Source organism: Anas platyrhynchos, chromosome 24 (genome assembly GCF_047663525.1).
Source record: "Anas platyrhynchos isolate ZD024472 breed Pekin duck chromosome 24, IASCAAS_PekinDuck_T2T, whole genome shotgun sequence".
Taxonomy (NCBI): domain Eukaryota; kingdom Metazoa; phylum Chordata; class Aves; order Anseriformes; family Anatidae; genus Anas; species Anas platyrhynchos.
Genome location: NC_092610.1, coordinates 1,074,112 through 1,091,219, shown reverse-complemented (window position 1 = coordinate 1,091,219; position 17,108 = coordinate 1,074,112). Strand labels below are relative to the sequence as shown.

Below are 17,108 nucleotides of genomic sequence, written 5' to 3'. Positions count from 1 at the left end.
AGAACCACATCCTTCGGCTTGACCTGCCAGCTTCATTCGCTGTCACCTGACTCTCTTAGCAGAATAAGCAGTGAACAATCAGCCCCTATTGATCCTGCCATGATTTTAGAGATTTCCATGGATCTCACCTGATTATTTTTTTTTATTTTACTTGTTTGGATACCTCACACTCGTTAGACATTTGTACAAAACTCTGGCACACTTATATCATTTCTCCTCTCCCTCTCTGAACAATTACAGGTTCCCACATACATTCCTTAAGGTGAGTGACACCAGGGTTGCAAACAGAGTTCAACATGCTCTATTAATTAATGGTAAGAATCGAGAAGCTGGGTACTGGAGTTGTGTTGGGTTATCCTGAAAAGGGAACGATGAGCACAGAGAGGGCTGCCAACGATCCTCTGGGCTGGCTTTGGGATCAGTTCATCCCAGTTCAGTACACGGTTCTGACTCGGATGTAAAAGCAAGATGGATTGTGTGACATTTGCAGTTGACACTGATCAGAGATGACTAAGAACCAGCAATGCAGCATGGCTGGAAAGGGCCGGTCAGTTGTAGGTACATAGTTTCAAATGTTTCCAGTTGATAATTAACACCATTGTCCAGTGGACTGAAGAGATTCATGCAAAAATACTGTGTAAATTCCAGACACTTTCTCATGTTCAAGAATGATTAATTTAAGCTGGTCAGCACAGAATGGAGTCTTGGACAAGCAAATAGGTCTCATGAAAGGTTTTAAAAGCATGGCCTGCATATAAAAATGTGAGAGGAGATGGAATTTACAAGACAACGGGTGTTGATTAAAAAGGCAGTATTAAGCTGCTGAAAAATATTGTTACAAGATAAACGGATATAAATTGAATATGAATGCATGATATATGGGGAGAACGTTTTTAACTATCAGAGGAAAAAGTCTTTAGATATCTTTCTGCTTTTTCTATAGTGGGGAAAGGAACGTAAATTGTTTCAAGATGGAATGTCTTAACTTTATGGAAGGGAGGGCTAAAAGGACACAAAGGATACAGTGAAGACAGAATGGCTCACATGGGAAAACAAATATTTATGACAAATAACTGGGGTGACAAGACAGAAGAGAAAAGACCCTGGCGGTAAGAAGAGGAAGGAGAAAGATACCAAACTTCCAGTGAGAGAAGTTAAGAGGTTTAAGTAGTAGGATTTCAGACATTATGCATTTTTTTCCCCAGAAGGTAACTGAGATATGAAAAAATAAGATATTGCATCTCCTCTTGAGTAATCCGCAGGCACGTTAAAGAAGGATTTGGGTCACCAGGACCCCTGCTACACATAAAGCTGCGAGAAGGAAGCATCTAGGGCATCGCATCCCCTCCTGGGCAGCATGTGGGTGTGGGAAGAGGAAAGCAGCCCAGACTGCGGGGCGAGCAGGCGGAGGGAGCTGCTGGGCTGCGCCTGCATTCGGTGCGTTGCCCCTTTAATTGTGTCCCCAGCCCTCGGGCGTCTCTGTCCAACGCCCACGTCAGCAAATACCTTTTGTTTCTCTCACGTTCGGGCTGCCAGGGCTCGGGGCTGCGCGACCAGCACGGCGCCGTGAGCCGCAGCGAGCCCCGAGCGGGGGCCGGGACCCCGCATCCTCCGCCTGCTCCTCCCGGCCGAGCGGCAGCCGCCCGCGGAACCCAGCCGGTGAGTGGCGGCTGCGCAGCCCCGCGCCGGCCGCTCGGGCTCGGAGCGGGCGCCGGGGCCGGGGCAGCCCGGGGCGGGCTGCGGCGAGGGACGTCGGGGGCTCCGGGGCGCCGGCAGCCGGCGGCAGCCGGCGGGAGCGGGGGGCGGCCGGGCTGCGGAGCGGCGGGGAGAGCGGCGCGGGCGCCATTTGCAGCCCCGGGCGCGGCTGGAAGGAGCCGGGCGCGGCAACAAAGGGCTGCGCGGGAGCGGGCGGCGGGTGCGCGGCGAGAGGGGCCGCGCGGGGCGGGCTGGGGCGCTGCCAGCGCGGGGCGGCCGCGGGCAGCGGCAGCGGGGCCGCGCCGGGCGGCGGGCGGCGGGCGGCGGGGAGCGCCCGAGGCGCCGGCTGAGCGGGAGCCGGGGCTCCGGCGGGGCGAGCGGCTCGGGGGGGCTGCGGGCTCCGCGCCGTGCTGTGCCGTGCCGAGCCGCAGCCGCCGGAGCGGCGTCGTGCCCGGTGCTGCCGCCCGCGCAGCCGGGAGGTGGCTTCGCGCCTGCCGGGCGGGGGCCCTGCGCCGCCGGGCGTCCCGGGCTGCCCGGGCGCGGGTGAGCGGCGGCGGCCTCTGGTGGTGCCGCGGAGCCCGGCCGGGAGCGCTGCGGCCGCCCAGGGCTCGGCCGCCGGGTGCCCGCTCGCGGTGCCTGCGGCGGCGGGGAGCCGGGCCCGGGCGGCGCGGCCACGGCACGCCGGGGATGGGGACAGCGTCCGAGCGTGGCTGCCGGAGGGCTCCGCGGCTCCTGGGCTCCGGTCCGGGCGCTGCGCGGCTGCCGGTGGCTGCGCGCATCCCGCATCCCTCGCGTGTCCGAGCGCCGCGCTGGAGCACAGACGTGGCTGAGATTATCGTGGTCAGGCATACCGGGCTCTGCCATCCCCTCGGGCTTCTCTTTTCGAAAAAGGATGAATGATCGTGGATATTGTAACTTAAACGGATTTACAAATTTGAGTCTATTTTTTTTTTTCAAAATATCTATACAACTGTTTTTTTGACATCTTTTACGGAGTTGCACAATACTGAAATCAAGATTCTTATTTTTAATTTTTTTCTATTTCTTAGAGTGACTTGCATCCTGTCTGGAATGGAGATTTCTTCTCACCAGTTTCACCTCTTGCAGCAACTAAATGAGCAGCGCAGGCAGGACTTGTTCTGTGACTGCAATATCCTGGTGGAGGGAAAGGTCTTTAAAGCACACCGAAATGTGCTGTTTGCCAGCAGCGGGTATTTCAAAATGCTCCTTTCACAGAGTTCGAAGGAAACTACTCAGCCAACGACAGCCACCTTCCAGGCCTTTTCTCCTGACACATTTACGGTTATCCTAGATTTTGTGTATTCAGGCAAACTGTCCCTCACAGGTCAGAATGTCATTGAAGTCATGTCAGCAGCAAGCTATCTTCAGATGACCGATGTTATCAGTGTGTGTAAAACATTCATTAAGTCTTCTCTAGACATCAGTGAGAAGGAGAAGGATCGCTACTTCAGCCTATCAGACAAAGAGGTAAATTCAAATGGCGTGGACCGATCCTGCTTGTACAGTGCTGGCTGGCGAGCAGAAAGCAGCCCCCCGCATTCCCACTTAAATCCAGATCAAGGGACATGCATGATGGGTGGAAACGCTTGGAGCAATTTCAACTACTATCCTGCTTCTCAAAGAAATGTGCAGCAACAGCTGTCCAAACATGACCAAAGGCAGGATTCCATCAAGAAATCCCGGCACCTGGGACTACAGCAACCTTCTGACATTCCTCACTATAAATCAAGCAAACTGGAGGACAGGGCTGCTGAGCCTGCTGGCCACATTACTCAGTCTGAGGAGCAAGTTCAGATTGAAACAGAAGTTGAATCTCCTCATGTGGGATACCAGTACGGTCAAGGGTCTGATGTGATCTCAAGAAGCTTGGCTGTGTCACAGCAGGAGCACGAATCACCCCGTTCTTCGAGTAAATCCAAGTCTTCAAAAGCAGATGAGCCGTATGCAAGCATGCCCTCAATTCTAGGTGTCATGGGAGGCTGGACTGAAGGTAAATTTGTTTTCATGCTGCAATCATCTGTTAATCATCTGGTGTCAGTGAGAAAATACACATTGCTGAAAGAGTGTGCGTTTACCAGAAATACATTTCCGTTTTCCAGAAATGTAAGCTTGGAAAGCAAAGCTCTGTTTTTCAGTAATTATGAATAAATGAAGTAAATGAATAAAGAAATAATTATGAAGAAATTAAATCAAAGTAGTCTTTCAAAATACATAATCTTTAGTGTCTCTACAGCTCCAGACTCATGATCATCTTGTTTTTTTAAGCTCATTTTAATATAGCTAATGGTCCACTCCTTTTCCTTTGTTGCACTCCTGTGTAATTTATAGGAAAACACAAAATCTTTGTATTTGAAAAGACCTATGATATATTTTTAAAAAAAAACAGGAGTGATTTTCTATTCTGTTTCTGTTGCTTTTCATAACTAGAATACAGTTTCTTAGAGCGTGACTGGAAGTGTTATGACTTTTTTTTTTAAATAAAATTATTTCCTAACAGATGATCTGCCCAGGATGAGGTTCAAGTGCCCATTCTGTACTCACGTGGTAAAAAGAAAAGCAGACCTAAAGCGTCACCTTCGCTGTCACACAGGAGAGCGCCCTTACCCTTGCGAGGCATGTGGGAAAAGATTTAGCAGGCTAGATCACCTAAGTAGCCATTTTCGAACAGTATGTATTTTTAGTAACTGCATGATTTGTTCAATGTGTAAATCTGTCTCAGTAAAATTAAACACAGTACAAGTGTATCTCATTGATATAATGACTCCCATAAAGAAGAGGTAGTAGATAATTAAGCTGGTTTTGTTTAAGTCAATTTGAAGCATAATTCCTATGAGAGAGGATGCATTTCTTTGTTAATTGATGGTTTGCAAAGGTAGTGTGCTATGTAAGTCCTGTAATAGAGCTTAAGTGGACAATCACAGCACTCAATGTTGTTTTATTTTAAAAGTTTGATGACTTCCTCGAAATGAGTTAATGCTACCACTTGATGCTACTCCAGCCCTACTTCTGTGATCTTAAAAACACTTCTCTCTGGATAAAATATCAAATTTATTCATTTCAATTTTCCCAGATTCATCAGGCTTGTAAACCTATCTGCAGAAAGTGTAAACGCCACGTGACTGAGCTAACAGGACAAGTGGTCCAAGAGGGGACAAGACGTTACAGACTCTGTAATGAGTGCTTGGCTGAAGCTGGCATAGACAGTATTCGCATTGACTTGGAGGCTGAAGCACCCCTTGAATTTCCAGCAGATGGGGATAAGGATTCCAGGTGGCACTATGGGGAAGACAACAGATCTGATGTGGAGATTGTGGAGGATGGGTCATCCGACTTGGTCATTCAGCAGGTTGATGACAGTGAGGATGAAGCAGACGAAAAGGATGTAAAACCAAGCATTAGGTAGTTGCAAGATGAGCGTTAGTACGTTCTCCGTTTTACATGGAATTCCTGTCCTGACCATAAGCCCTCCACCAGCCTGTTATTGTACAAAGACTTATTGGTTTCTCTTGAACAGGTCCAGACTTGCATGTTTATGGACATATCATTGGGTCCATTCTGAGTTTTGCTATTGAAATACCCATACTTTGCTTCACTAGAAATAACCCATTCTTGAATGAAATGATGGCTGAACATGGACACTGACGTACTACATGGATAGAAGTCTACTACTTTTTGTAGTAGACAGTGGGTCTCTTCTCAAAACCTCTTTCATGGGGGTAGGGTCTAAATACTCTTCTAGAAAAAAAGTCGCACACCATTGTAAATTACCCAATTTTTACACTTTTAGAGATGTTGGCTTTATATGTGGTATTTCCCAGTGATGAGAAAAGTCTAAGTACCCCACCACCGCCATCTCCACTGTAGAATATAAAGGCAACTGCTCTTCAGCATTCAGAAATGAAGATAATCTTCCAGGAAATTTCACGAAGTCTTCATATTATGATTAGAAAAGCCGGGCAGAGAATTAAGAAAAAGCGCGTAATTTTTTTTAGCACATATATCTGGAAAAGCACTTTCTTGTAAAAAATTATTCTAATAAGGAGAATCTTTAGCAGATCATTCATTCAAGACTTATTTCCTTACAAGAAAATAAACACATGAATGCTAGTCCCAGTCAATGCATCAGAGATAAAGTGGTTATGAATATGGATCAGTAATTGATGCCAGTAGATGTTTTATTCATTCTGAAAATTGGGAACTCAGATTGGAGTGTGTTTTAATAGCCATTGGTAAAATAACTTTTTTTTTTTTTTTTTTTATAAACATCGCAAAAGTGGCAAAGTGGCATGACTGGTAGCCCTGCATCCACAGCGTTGCCATTGGCAGTGGCAGCTTTTCAATGCCAGCATGAATGAAACAATCCTGACAAGGTTACTTTGCCTGCTGTGTTCTCTCTTTGTTCCCTGTTTTATTCACCATTAATGGAGGCAGAGCCAACTTGTATAGCATGTATACTCTATCGTTAGAAATGGAACTGATGACATTTTACATCTGAAACCATTAACTACTCTTGTTTGTATTGACCTACCCTCAGTTTAAACTGGTGAGTTTTAAGATGGAGTCCTTATCGATTTATATATTCCCAAAGTCACCCAGTCACCAAGAGAACATATTCCAACCTTTTTCAGTCTATGCTGTATGCCAGTGACAAATATGTATTGAAAGTTCTAGACATCATATTTGTTTAACTTCACCTACAATTAGACTACAAGAGATGAGATGATTAATGTTGAAGAAAGTTTCCTTTTAAAACAAAATTAAGTCACTTTGTTTTCTAACTTGGTGAGTTCTGCATAACCAGCACTGCAAAGAGGAGAGGAGGAGAAGTATGCTGCTGGGTGGTTTTACTTGGCATTTTCTTGGACAGAAATGAGTTTTACTGGTCTTCATATTGTGATCATTGTACTCGATGGGTACAGGCTTAGGAAACTTTGTCTTTTTTTAACAATTTTGTAAGCATGTTTGGCTGAAACCTGGGGTTAATTACAGAGCAATTACATATATATATACACTATATAATCTCTTTCCCAGGGACAGCTAAAAAGTCACTATTTTATTTTTATTTCTGTAAAAACTGTATATCCTTGTTATTATCATATTTACCAGAGTGTGCAGCATTTTCTTACCAGGCTGCAGATGGCCAGCCTAGGTGCCTCACAACTGAGAGCTGGAGCACATCCTCAGTTGATGGTGCTCGTGTTAAGCACCTCCCTCAAACATGAGGGTGTCGAGCAGCACCCAGTCTGTATGTTCCAAGGAGACCATTCTTTTTCCATTTGTCCAGTTGGGAAGTGATATTTTATTGCTCCTACAGAAATTATTGTCCATTGGCTTAGACATAGGGGGGAGAGAAGGAAAAGGGGAGAATTTACCAAATTTTCTGATGAGCTGTACAAAAACATCTTTTCCAAACAAACTTGCCTTGATTTTATGTTTCCCTTTGCTCAGCAGTCCACAAAATGGACTTGACGTGAAAACAGCTAGTTATTTTCTTGGAGCTTATTACTCCTAAAATTCATAATATTAAATGGTTAAGAAATACTCCGCAGGCAACCGTAACTAAATCAAATATATAACAAATTAATATATAAAGGAATACAGAATAACTTCAATCAATGGCAAATTTTGACAGAAAATGCTTGCCAAAATAGAATTGAATAGATTTTTCATTTCCCTTTAAATTAAGCAGTATGCACAATGCTGGGTACCAGTGCCTGCTGTCCCAGAATACAAAGTAACTGGGATTAATCTCTGTCTGTGTTTGGGGACTGATTAAAGGGAAGTACACTGGGGGATATACAGTGTCACTCTAGGCCTGAAATCTTAACTGCCAACTGCAAAGGTGAGACTATTAAGTGTTCTTGTATACCTGAGGGAGTTTTTAGAAGCAAAGGGATTTCTGGATCAATACTCAATTTAATTAGATATTGTAAATCTAAGAATAGTGAGGACCAGATGCTTCAGAAAAAAGATGTGAAGTGGCTATAATGGGCAAATGGAACAATCTATCCATATGAAGACATTAACTGTAGGCAAATTAACTGCTGATTTGCCTTGGCAAACAAGGGTTTTTACTGCTTTTATACGTTGTTATTCTCAAATAGCGTACTTAAATATTTGTAGTCATTTTTAAAGTATCTTATTAAGCTTGGAGTTTTAGCCCAAGGCTGCGATACCCACAGGTCAGTTACATTTTATATTTTAAAAAGGTTACCATTTTTACATTTGTTGCTTTCATTTCAGTTGTTGTTCCGTTATTTTTGTATTACAAGACAAGATAAATGTTAAGTGCCTTATGTTTTCTATGTCATTCATTTTACATAGCCGGTCATGTATTTTTGCTTGTTTTTCTTTAAATGAAAGTAACCCTATTTTGATTTCTTTTAATCTCCTTGCATTGCCTCTGATAACTGTCTTCATACTCTTGTCAGGCTCACGGGCTGCTCATTAGCAGAAGTAACATTTTCTTTTTTTTTTCTCCAAGGACGAAAGCAAAGGGCATAAAGGATTGTTCCCACATAATTTAATTTACCTGACAACAACTGTTTTGAATGATGCTTTTAGAACTTTGTTAGGTCACAAGAAAGACACCTGGTTTTATCTTTAGATGCTAGAGAAGGCTGTATAGGACTGCATTGACTTCTGCTGATATTGATCCGTTCAGATTCTGTTTCTGTACTGCCATTGTACATCCAAGTCAAAGTTCAGGAGGTTTAAATTGTAGTGCAGCACTGGAACAGGCAGTTCAGAGAGCAGCCTCCTAGATTGCTGCCCTTGAAGGTGTTCCAGATCTGGCTAGACAAAGCATGGCTGATCCAAGATGACATTGGTGCTAGCCTTCTTCCTCTAGGAGGTGGGACTGGAGACACTCAGAGCTCTCCTGTGACCAGCAGTTCTATGATTTTTGCTATTATTTTTATTTTTCCTTGTACATTTTTCATCATCATCATGACTCTTTCTGATTGCTTTGAACACTCTTAAGTGCTACTTCTTAATGCATATTTTGATTCTTCACTGGTTTTCAATATGCCATTCTCTTGTCTTCTGCTTTTCCATTCCTCGTTTACTCTGATTAGGTGGTGGGTGTCAACTTCAAGAAACGTTCCTCTTATACCTCTATTTCTGTGTGCAATCCTGGGTTCCTTGTCCTGTTCCTATGTCTGTACTTTGTCATTGAAAGACTGCCTCTGTTTGCTTGGTTTATGTTTATTGTGTTCAAAAAACCACAGTCAAGAGTAAAGACATAGATTCATCATCCCCCATTTAGTGTCTCAGCTTTAACTGTCTTATTTTCTGGCAGCTATCTTGCTGTTCCTTAAAAAGATGAGACATGGAATCAAAACCATCTTCCTTCTCCTGTTTCAGGTAATTCATAAACAATTCCACATGACAGGTAAACCTATGATTTATGTGATACTAGATTTTGTTTTCTCCTTCAACTGCTGCATAAATATACCCCGATTTTTTGTTTTCCATTAAGTTATCTAAAGTTATGTATTTATTATAAAAAAAAAAAAAAGACACTTGTCTTTTTTTTAAAAGGTTTGGGAAAACAGGCTTTCAGCTGTTATTTTCACAATTAATACCAAAAAAAATACCCAAAAGCTCAAAATGAATGTCCTTTTCCAACCACTTGGTACATATTCAATTCTCATTCTGAAGAACTGAGATGAAAAAAAAAAAAAGCAAATATATTTGTTTAGTGTGAGCTATGAAAATATTTGAGAGCCCCAGAGATCTCTGTAGCAGAAAAAAATGATTAGATACTGACAGTGACTGCTGCATGTATAATCCTTTCTTTACTCCTGGCTCTTCAGAAGAAATATGCCATCCTCCATGATTTCGGCACTCTTTCAATTTTTCAATGAAAATTTATATATATATATGTATGTATATATATAATTCTGCTGGTATTATGGAATATATTCAGTTTCTTCCCCAAAGCATCTGGTCACTGTCAGAGATTATTCCATTACCTAGCTATGCCAATGTCTACATTTCTTATATTTTAGTTCCTATAGTCTGCAGAAGTACTTGGCTTTGAACTTCAGATAGCCTAACTGGGCTAATCGTACTGTGTCTTCAGCTCCATTTATTATTTAAATTGACCTTGATGAAACTGAAAAATGCCCGACCTGCCATCTGGCTACAGCTGAATCAAGGACTGTTCCTGGGTCCCTCTCTGACAGTCATTAGCATCTGTTAGCATAACAACAGTGCTATATAGCTGAGCGTCTATCTAAAATCTCAACTGCTGAGGGTTAGCAGAGTTAAGGGAGGATTACAGCTATTTTTATGTATTTTTTAACCCAAGTCTCTAGGTTAAAGTTATCAGTCAGACTAGGATAAGCACATGTGCTCAGGGTTTAGTTAATGAATTTACAACTTCGTTAGAAACCATAACTGGACTGCAGAGGCCAGCAGTTTACATATACGATCTGGTCAAGCTGGCAGCAGGGACTTCTAATAATTTGCAAGGTAGAGGAACACGAGTTATAAACCCAGAATAGTTACTTCTATGTTCCTTTTAAGCTTCTACATGAATAAGTACAGCAGAATTGTAAGGGCAGTAGTTCCATATTCTAGCACAGACGTTCCAACACCACCTTGCTGATTTTTCTGAAATATCTCAGGGAAGTCTGAAGTCGATTGAAGGTTGCTATTAGTTGGAAGGCAGCATAAATGTGAATGAAAGGAGAAAAAACTAATTCTAGCAAAAAGGGCTGAGTTTTGGAACAAAGAGTCATAATTATCCAGTCCTTGCCTGCAGACATTCAGTGTAATTTTTCCATTAGGTAGCAGGGTCCCTATAGCATATATTTCTGTGCATCAACACACATTTTTGCATCACAAATGTTAAACACAGGACAAAAGAAATTGTAAGGAAGAGCTGGGAGGAGTTGAAGGAAAAACATTTCTGTCTCTTGGTCTAGCTGTTGTACGAAATGAAACCCTAATGAAGTTCTATGTCACATTCCAATATGATTTTTTTTTTAACTGTGAAAAATGGCAATTGTTCTTTTACCCTGTTCTAAATGAGCCTAACCGAGGAGGCTGCTATACCAGACGACCTCCAGAGGTCCCTTCTCAAAATTATTTGACGATGTCAAGCAACAAGATTGAAATTGTCTTCGAACAGGCATCCGGATTATTTTATCCACGTGGAAGAGGAAGAAAATATCTGTACTGTTGCACTCCCACTTGCAGTATGATGGTTTTGGGTGTCCTCCATTGTTTGAATACAAAACTTTCCTATTATAAAAAAGCTGCTGTATCGAGTAACACAATATATCCTACTGCACAGAACTACAAATATTTCCCATTCAGGTGGCGCCTTCCTTCCACACACAAAAGCTATCTAGCCGTGCCGTTAACAATAGCAGTGCATTGTGTACGGTAAGGTAGCGGGCCTCCTGGGCAGCATGTGGGTGTGGGAAGAGGAAAGCAGCCCAGACTGCGGGGCGAGCAGGCGGAGGGAGCTGCTGGGCTGCGCCTGCATTCGGTGCGTTGCCCCTTTAATTGTGTCCCCAGCCCTCGGGCGTCTCTGTCCAACGCCCACGTCAGCAAATACCTTTTGTTTCTCTCACGTTCGGGCTGCCAGGGCTCGGGGCTGCGCGACCAGCACGGCGCCGTGAGCCGCAGCGAGCCCCGAGCGGGGGCCGGGACCCCGCATCCTCCGCCTGCTCCTCCCGGCCGAGCGGCAGCCGCCCGCGGAACCCAGCCGGTGAGTGGCGGCTGCGCAGCCCCGCGCCGGCCGCTCGGGCTCGGAGCGGGCGCCGGGGCCGGGGCAGCCCGGGGCGGGCTGCGGCGAGGGACGTCGGGGGCTCCGGGGCGCCGGCAGCCGGCGGGAGCGGGGGGCGGCCGGGCTGCGGAGCGGCGGGGAGAGCGGCGCGGGCGCCATTTGCAGCCCCGGGCGCGGCTGGAAGGAGCCGGGCGCGGCAACAAAGGGCTGCGCGGGAGCGGGCGGCGGGTGCGCGGCGAGAGGGGCCGCGCGGGGCGGGCTGGGGCGCTGCCAGCGCGGGGCGGCCGCGGGCAGCGGCAGCGGGGCCGCGCCGGGCACCGGGCGGCGGGCGGCGGGGAGCGCCCGAGGCGCCGGCTGAGCGGGAGCCGGGGCTCCGGTGGGGCGAGCGGCTCGGGGGGGCTGCGGGCTCTGAGCCGTGCTGTGCCGTGCCGAGCCGCTGGGGAGCCACAGCCGCGCCTGGCCGGGCGGGGGCTCTGCGCCCGCCGGGCGTCTCGGACTGCAGGGTCCGAGCGTCCGGGGAGCGGGTGAGCGGCGGCGGCTTCTGCCGGGCCCGGGGGAGCCCGGCCGGGAGCTGGGAGAGGCTCTGCCCGCCGCTGGCCGCAGGGACTCGCACCCGGAGCGCGGCAGTCCGTGCTGCTGAAGGGCTGAGTCGTTTTTGTCCTGTCCGTGAATCCTTTCTCTCTTCTCGGACGCAATCTTGGACTTTTAGGTTATGCGCTCTTCTTGCCGAGGCATCTTTTCACCTCTTTTAGAGTTGTTCAATTTACTCCGCTATATTATGCGGGGCGCGGGGGTGGAGCTATATGGGACATGCGATGCTTGCAGCTTTCATGTTTTTAAAGATAGTGCTCATCTCTTAAAATAGCATTCAGCAACATCGATTTAGTTTTAGATTGTCATGACTATGCTTTTAAAATTTTTTTTCTTTACTTTAGAGCAAGACTTCCTGTTACTCCCTCACTGGAATGGAGATTTCTTCCCATCAGTTTCACCTCCTAGAGCAGTTAAATGAGCAACGGAAGCAAGACTTATTTTGCGACTGCAGTATCCTGGTGGAGGGGAAGGTCTTCAAAGCGCATCGAAATGTCCTGTTTGCCAGTAGTGGATATTTCAAGATGCTGCTTTCACAGAGCTCCAAGGACACGAGTCAGCCAACAATAGCTACTTTCGAGGTCTTCTCTCCAGAGACATTTATGGTTATCCTGGACTTTGTGTATTCAGGCATATTGCCTTTAACTGGACAAAATGTGATTGAAGTGATGTCAGCTGCTAGTTATCTGCAGATGACAGATATTCTTAATGTCTGCAAGACATACATTAAATCCTCTCTGGATATTAATGAAAAGGAGAAGGATCAATACCTTAGCCTTTCAGCCAAAAGTACCAACAGTGAACCTGCTCATCCAACTCTTTATCGGTCCAGAAGAAAAGCAAAGAGCAACCCAAGGCGTTCCTATTCAATTCCAGATGAAAAGGCTAACATGGTGAATGAAAACTCGTGGAGTAGTTACAGCAGCTACCTGTCCTCACAGATGATTCTTCAGCGGGCAGACACACAGCTATCAAAGAGGGGCAGGAAACAGAGCTCAACGAGAAAGCGCCGAAAGCATCTAGGATTGTCCCAAACTCGTGATTTTGGGCAGTGCAAATCAAACAAAGCTGAGCGGGCTGGCGAAGGTTGCAATGCATCGGACTCTAGCCACCTCTCTCGGGCTAGAGAGGAAGCTGATTTTGATGCAGAGAATGATGTTGATCATAATGATTATGGATATAATCACGAATCAGAAGTAATACCGAAGAGGTGGTCTGTTGCTCAGCTAGAACAAGAACTTTCGCGAACTTCTCCTGAGTTCATGGAATTAAAAGCAGAAGAACTGTACACCTCAGTGCCCACAGTTTTAGGTGTAATGAGTAGTTGGAATGAAGGTAAAAAATACTTCTGATTTTCCAAAGTTGGCCTTTATTTAGAAGTCAGATAAGAGAATCTTGTATGGCTGCATGAGAATCAAAATGATGCCTAGTCTGTCAGGTTACTGACATACCACTTACTCTATTGTAGCGCCTGGCAGAATGAGAGGCTTTGAAGCCAGAACAGGACAAGAGAATTAGAATCAGAGAGCCTGACCCAGGTATTCTGTAGTTAAAATAACACGTGCCTGATTATTTGGACCTAAATGGAGTTTTATGATGCCTAAATGGTTGCAATTGACTTAAGGACCTGGAGGACTGAATCACCCTTGTAACACCCCTGGTATCTGGCAGTAGTAGAGGTGTTCAGCCTGATCCTGTGCTCTTTACAAGAGGAGGTTCCTGGTGTTGGTGCTGTGCTGCATTTCCCTGAAGGTGCAAACCAACCCAGAACTTCACGATCGCTTGGTTGCACTGCATAAAGCGTCTAAGCTCTTGGTGAACTGGCAGCATGTGTCTGAGGTGGTGGAGTAAAGCTGACAGCTATATTCTTACACACATTGTTTTGGGAACTAATCTAATATAGCTTATTATAAAGGCATAACTTCAAGACTTTAAAATCCTACTATACTACAGAGATTACAAATACCTAATTTCTGAAGTAGTAGCTAATTCAAGAGTCAGCTATAATATACATTGTCATCTATGTATTCATGTTCATCTGTATGTCTAAAATTAAACACCTGGAATAAGGAAAAATATGTCATCAAATGCCTAACATATTCATATTAAGAACTACTGCTTTCTAGGGATGATATTTTGTGGTTTTTATTTAGTGACAAACCAGAGGAAAAATGACCTGCTACTTATTTAAGCTTAAAAATAATCAAATGTGAAGAAAGACTGCAGTGTTTGACATGTTCCCTGTGTTTCTCTGTGACAGATGACCTACCTCGGATGCGATTCAAGTGCCCCTTCTGCACACACACGGTGAAACGACGCGCAGACCTGAAGCGACATCTTCGGTGTCACACAGGGGAGCGACCGTACCCATGTGAAGCGTGTGGGAAGAGATTCACTCGACTGGAGCATTTACGTAACCACTTCCAAACGGTACGCCATGTCAACAGGAGATTCAGCCTAGGAAAGAAAGCCCGAGATTTCATTGGTACCAGCTGTTCGGTCATTTCTATAACTAGTACCAGAAAGGTGTCCTAGCTGAGTATCAACTTCAATTATTCAGTATTTAAATTGGAAAATTTGATTTTTACCTTTACTTTTTAGAACAATCCAGTGAATTTTCCTTTGTTCTTTTATTTAAAAATAAAAATAAACTGTGTTTGGTTGAGCACTGACCTTTTCAAATTTTAAATCTTTTTAGATACATCAAGCTGGCAAACTTATCTGCAGAAAATGCAAGCGGCATGTAACTGACCTAACAGGATGTGTTGTTCAGCAAGGAACAAGACGCTACAGACTGTGCCATAAGTGTCTAGCAGAAGCTAATTTTGACAGCAACCCTGATGATTTAGATGCAGAACATTCTCCTGTCTCCTCCACAGGAAACAAACATTCCAGTTGGGCCTTGGAAGAGGAACAGAAATCAGATGATGAAACAATGGAGGAACCGTATAACTTGGTTGTCCGACATGTTAGTAGTGATGATACTCCGAATGAGGCAGATGAAAAGGTGAAACCAAATCTTAGGTAGATATATTTGTATATTTGTTATTGCTGTATTCAAGATTAAATTACTTGTGTTTTACCAACTAATGCTGGTTTATTAGTTCATTAAATATTGTTAAAATGATATTGTTAGAAACAAAATAGGGCTACAAACAAGTTGCTTTGTACTCACAGACACACAACAGTGTAACTACTTCTAAACATCATCCAGAAATTACTTATTATCTGGAAACTATTTAGAAAAATTGCTTTATATTTCTTCGAAGACTTACTCAGAGCTCCGGTTCATAAGGAAAGTATAAACTATTTTACAGTTCCACAAGGAAGATTCTATACTACATAGATTAAAAAAAAATGATAATTTGCTTTGAAAAAGTCTTACAAAAGCATCTAAGAAATGTAAAACAATTTTGTTGACACTGTAACTAACATGTATATACACTTAAACTTCCTAAGAAAGGAGTAAACAAATAGAATTCTTCCTGCCGTACTGCAGCTTTGTTTTCTGATCGATCTGTTCCTCATAGTTCTGAAAAGCATGAACCATTTTAAAGAATAAACACTGCCATACAGAGTAGAATAATGAACAGCACATCTGTAGTGCATTTCCATAGTATGAGTTTGCCTTTTCAGGTATGAAGTTTTTTGGTTTTTTTTTTGTACTGTGAATTTAAAGCAAAGATAAACTAACATGGTTCCAAGGAAATAAAAGCGCAATCACTGGAAGTACAGTTCTCAGCTTTATTCCATTTTTTTCAGGACTGGTGCAAGATTTGCTTAAACTCTTGTCTGTCTTACGCTAAAATACCACAGAGGACAAGCCTCTTTAATTTCAATGGGACACACCATGCATCATGTAGCTATTTTAGAAAAGCTATCCTAAAAAGAAAATAGGATGCTCGAAGGCTGCTTGACCAAACAATAAAAATTACAATTTCCTTTAGAGTTTAAGCAACCTTTGCACTTCTGGAGTCTTCAGCTTTAGTAATGATATTCTTTTTGCAGTCTTACTCTCTTTTGAGCAAGAGAACCAAGCCTCCCTAGAGAAACTGAAAATGGTTAGTGCTTTTTTTTTTATTAAAAGGTGAAGTGAAAAAATAGAAGCTTTTTGGACTAAGTAGAGAATGGTATTAACAATGGGAACTCTTGATAGAGACCTGCTGTTTGCTCTCACGTCTCTTTTTTATTCCACTTTTCCTTAGAAAGGAAGGTTAGCAGGACCTGTAGCTTAAGGTTACTGCCAAATGAGCAAAAATTCCCTTTGGAGAATTTAAGAGCAGTCATACTGATTCAAGGTTCTGTCTCCACTGGCGTCATTAGCAGATAACTACTAATCTGAAGTAGAAGAGGACAACCCTATGTAAGAATTCCCTAATGCTCTCCCTGACTCCAAACATTTTCAGTTTAGGGGATTTTCTTAATTCAGGATTTAGTACATCTAGCAATCACCAATGCATGTCTCTTTGAAGTACTTCCCCACTCTACCCTTAAACTCATCTATACTTACATCAACAGTATCCTTTAGCAAACACCTCCTCAGGTTTAGTGTGCCTGTGTAAAGCCCTCTCCTTTGAACTGCTCCCAGAACTGCCACTGCTGCCTCTAGCTGATCCCACAGGGACTGCACATGAAAAGCTTTCTCAACTAACAGCAAAAAAGGGAGGTTTTGCAGTTCAAGCATGTTTATGAAGTAACTGCTTGCAGGTAGTGTTGAGCTGGGCCCCAGCTGGGTGAGAATATGGCCAGCTGCGAAAACACCTGCTTACTGAGGCCTGTCACTTCCTGCGGCTGTTAAAATGGAGAATTTAAGACCTGTGTTACAGTATTTAAATATTGAAAAAAATAAATAATAACAATTAGGTGTTTTTCTAGTAAGTTCCTGTCAGCAGCTGTAAGAGCAGAGTGGTTTATGGTGTCACTACAGGTTGTGACTGATGGTGTACATGGCCTTTTAGCACTACCACGTTAAAGTTTAACAACATTAACGTCCCTTCTCTCGTTTTAGTGGGAAAAAATAAAATAAATAAATAAATAAATAAAAGCCTCTGCCCCCTGC

The 17,108-nt window shown here is 44.1% G+C and overlaps 2 protein-coding genes and 1 long non-coding RNA gene across 5 annotated transcripts in view; 2 read left to right on the top strand and 1 right to left on the bottom strand.

The window, feature by feature from the left end:
- LOC139999399 (uncharacterized) overlaps positions 1-17,108 on the bottom strand; it is a 22,713-nt gene extending 5,605 nt beyond the window's left edge. Inside the window, exons 1-2 of the long non-coding RNA XR_011804841.1 lie at positions 16,560-17,108; positions 14,319-14,506 (exon numbers count right to left, since the gene is read on the bottom strand). This is a non-coding gene — a long non-coding RNA (uncharacterized lncRNA). The remainder of the gene's footprint in view (positions 1-14,318; positions 14,507-16,559) is intronic.
- On the top strand, positions 1,519-5,979 carry LOC119713668 (zinc finger and BTB domain-containing protein 8A). Of its 2 annotated transcripts, none has more exons than XM_072027503.1 (4): positions 1,519-1,659; positions 2,745-3,706; positions 4,214-4,329; positions 4,787-5,979. In XM_072027503.1, exons 2-4 carry the CDS (start codon positions 2,767-2,769, stop codon positions 5,117-5,119), a joined length of 1,389 nt encoding a protein of 462 aa, XP_071883604.1. In that variant the 5' UTR covers positions 1,519-1,659; positions 2,745-2,766; the 3' UTR covers positions 5,120-5,979. The 2 variants fall into 2 exon arrangements, with proteins under 2 accessions (XP_071883604.1, XP_038023331.2); XM_038167403.2 differs by having other exon boundaries at positions 4,214-4,383.
- On the top strand, positions 9,118-15,783 carry LOC119713667 (zinc finger and BTB domain-containing protein 8A-like). 2 transcript variants are annotated; one of them, XM_072027501.1, is made up of 4 exons: positions 9,118-11,440; positions 12,396-13,384; positions 14,310-14,479; positions 14,748-15,783. In XM_072027501.1, the coding sequence occupies exons 2-4, from the start codon at positions 12,424-12,426 to the stop codon at positions 15,075-15,077; spliced, it is 1,461 nt and encodes a 486-aa protein (XP_071883602.1). In that variant the 5' UTR covers positions 9,118-11,440; positions 12,396-12,423; the 3' UTR covers positions 15,078-15,783. The 2 variants fall into 2 exon arrangements, with proteins under 2 accessions (XP_071883602.1, XP_071883603.1); XM_072027502.1 differs by lacking the exon at positions 9,118-11,440 and adding an exon at positions 11,562-11,686 and having other exon boundaries at positions 12,394-13,384.

Excerpts from the sequence above, each read along its gene's own strand:
- LOC119713668 (XM_038167403.2), top strand. The coding sequence starts at position 2,767 with ATGGAGATTTCTTCTCACCAGTTTCACCTCTTGCAGCAACTAAATGAG. Across the intron at positions 3,707-4,213 it reads CATGGGAGGCTGGACTGAAG|ATGATCTGCCCAGGATGAGG; the intron begins GTAAATTTGTTT and ends ATTTCCTAACAG. Across the intron at positions 4,384-4,786 it reads TAAGTAGCCATTTTCGAACA|ATTCATCAGGCTTGTAAACC; the intron begins GTATGTATTTTT and ends CAATTTTCCCAG.
- LOC119713667 (XM_072027501.1), top strand. The coding sequence starts at position 12,424 with ATGGAGATTTCTTCCCATCAGTTTCACCTCCTAGAGCAGTTAAATGAG. Across the intron at positions 13,385-14,309 it reads AATGAGTAGTTGGAATGAAG|ATGACCTACCTCGGATGCGA; the intron begins GTAAAAAATACT and ends TCTCTGTGACAG. Across the intron at positions 14,480-14,747 it reads TACGTAACCACTTCCAAACG|ATACATCAAGCTGGCAAACT; the intron begins GTACGCCATGTC and ends AAATCTTTTTAG.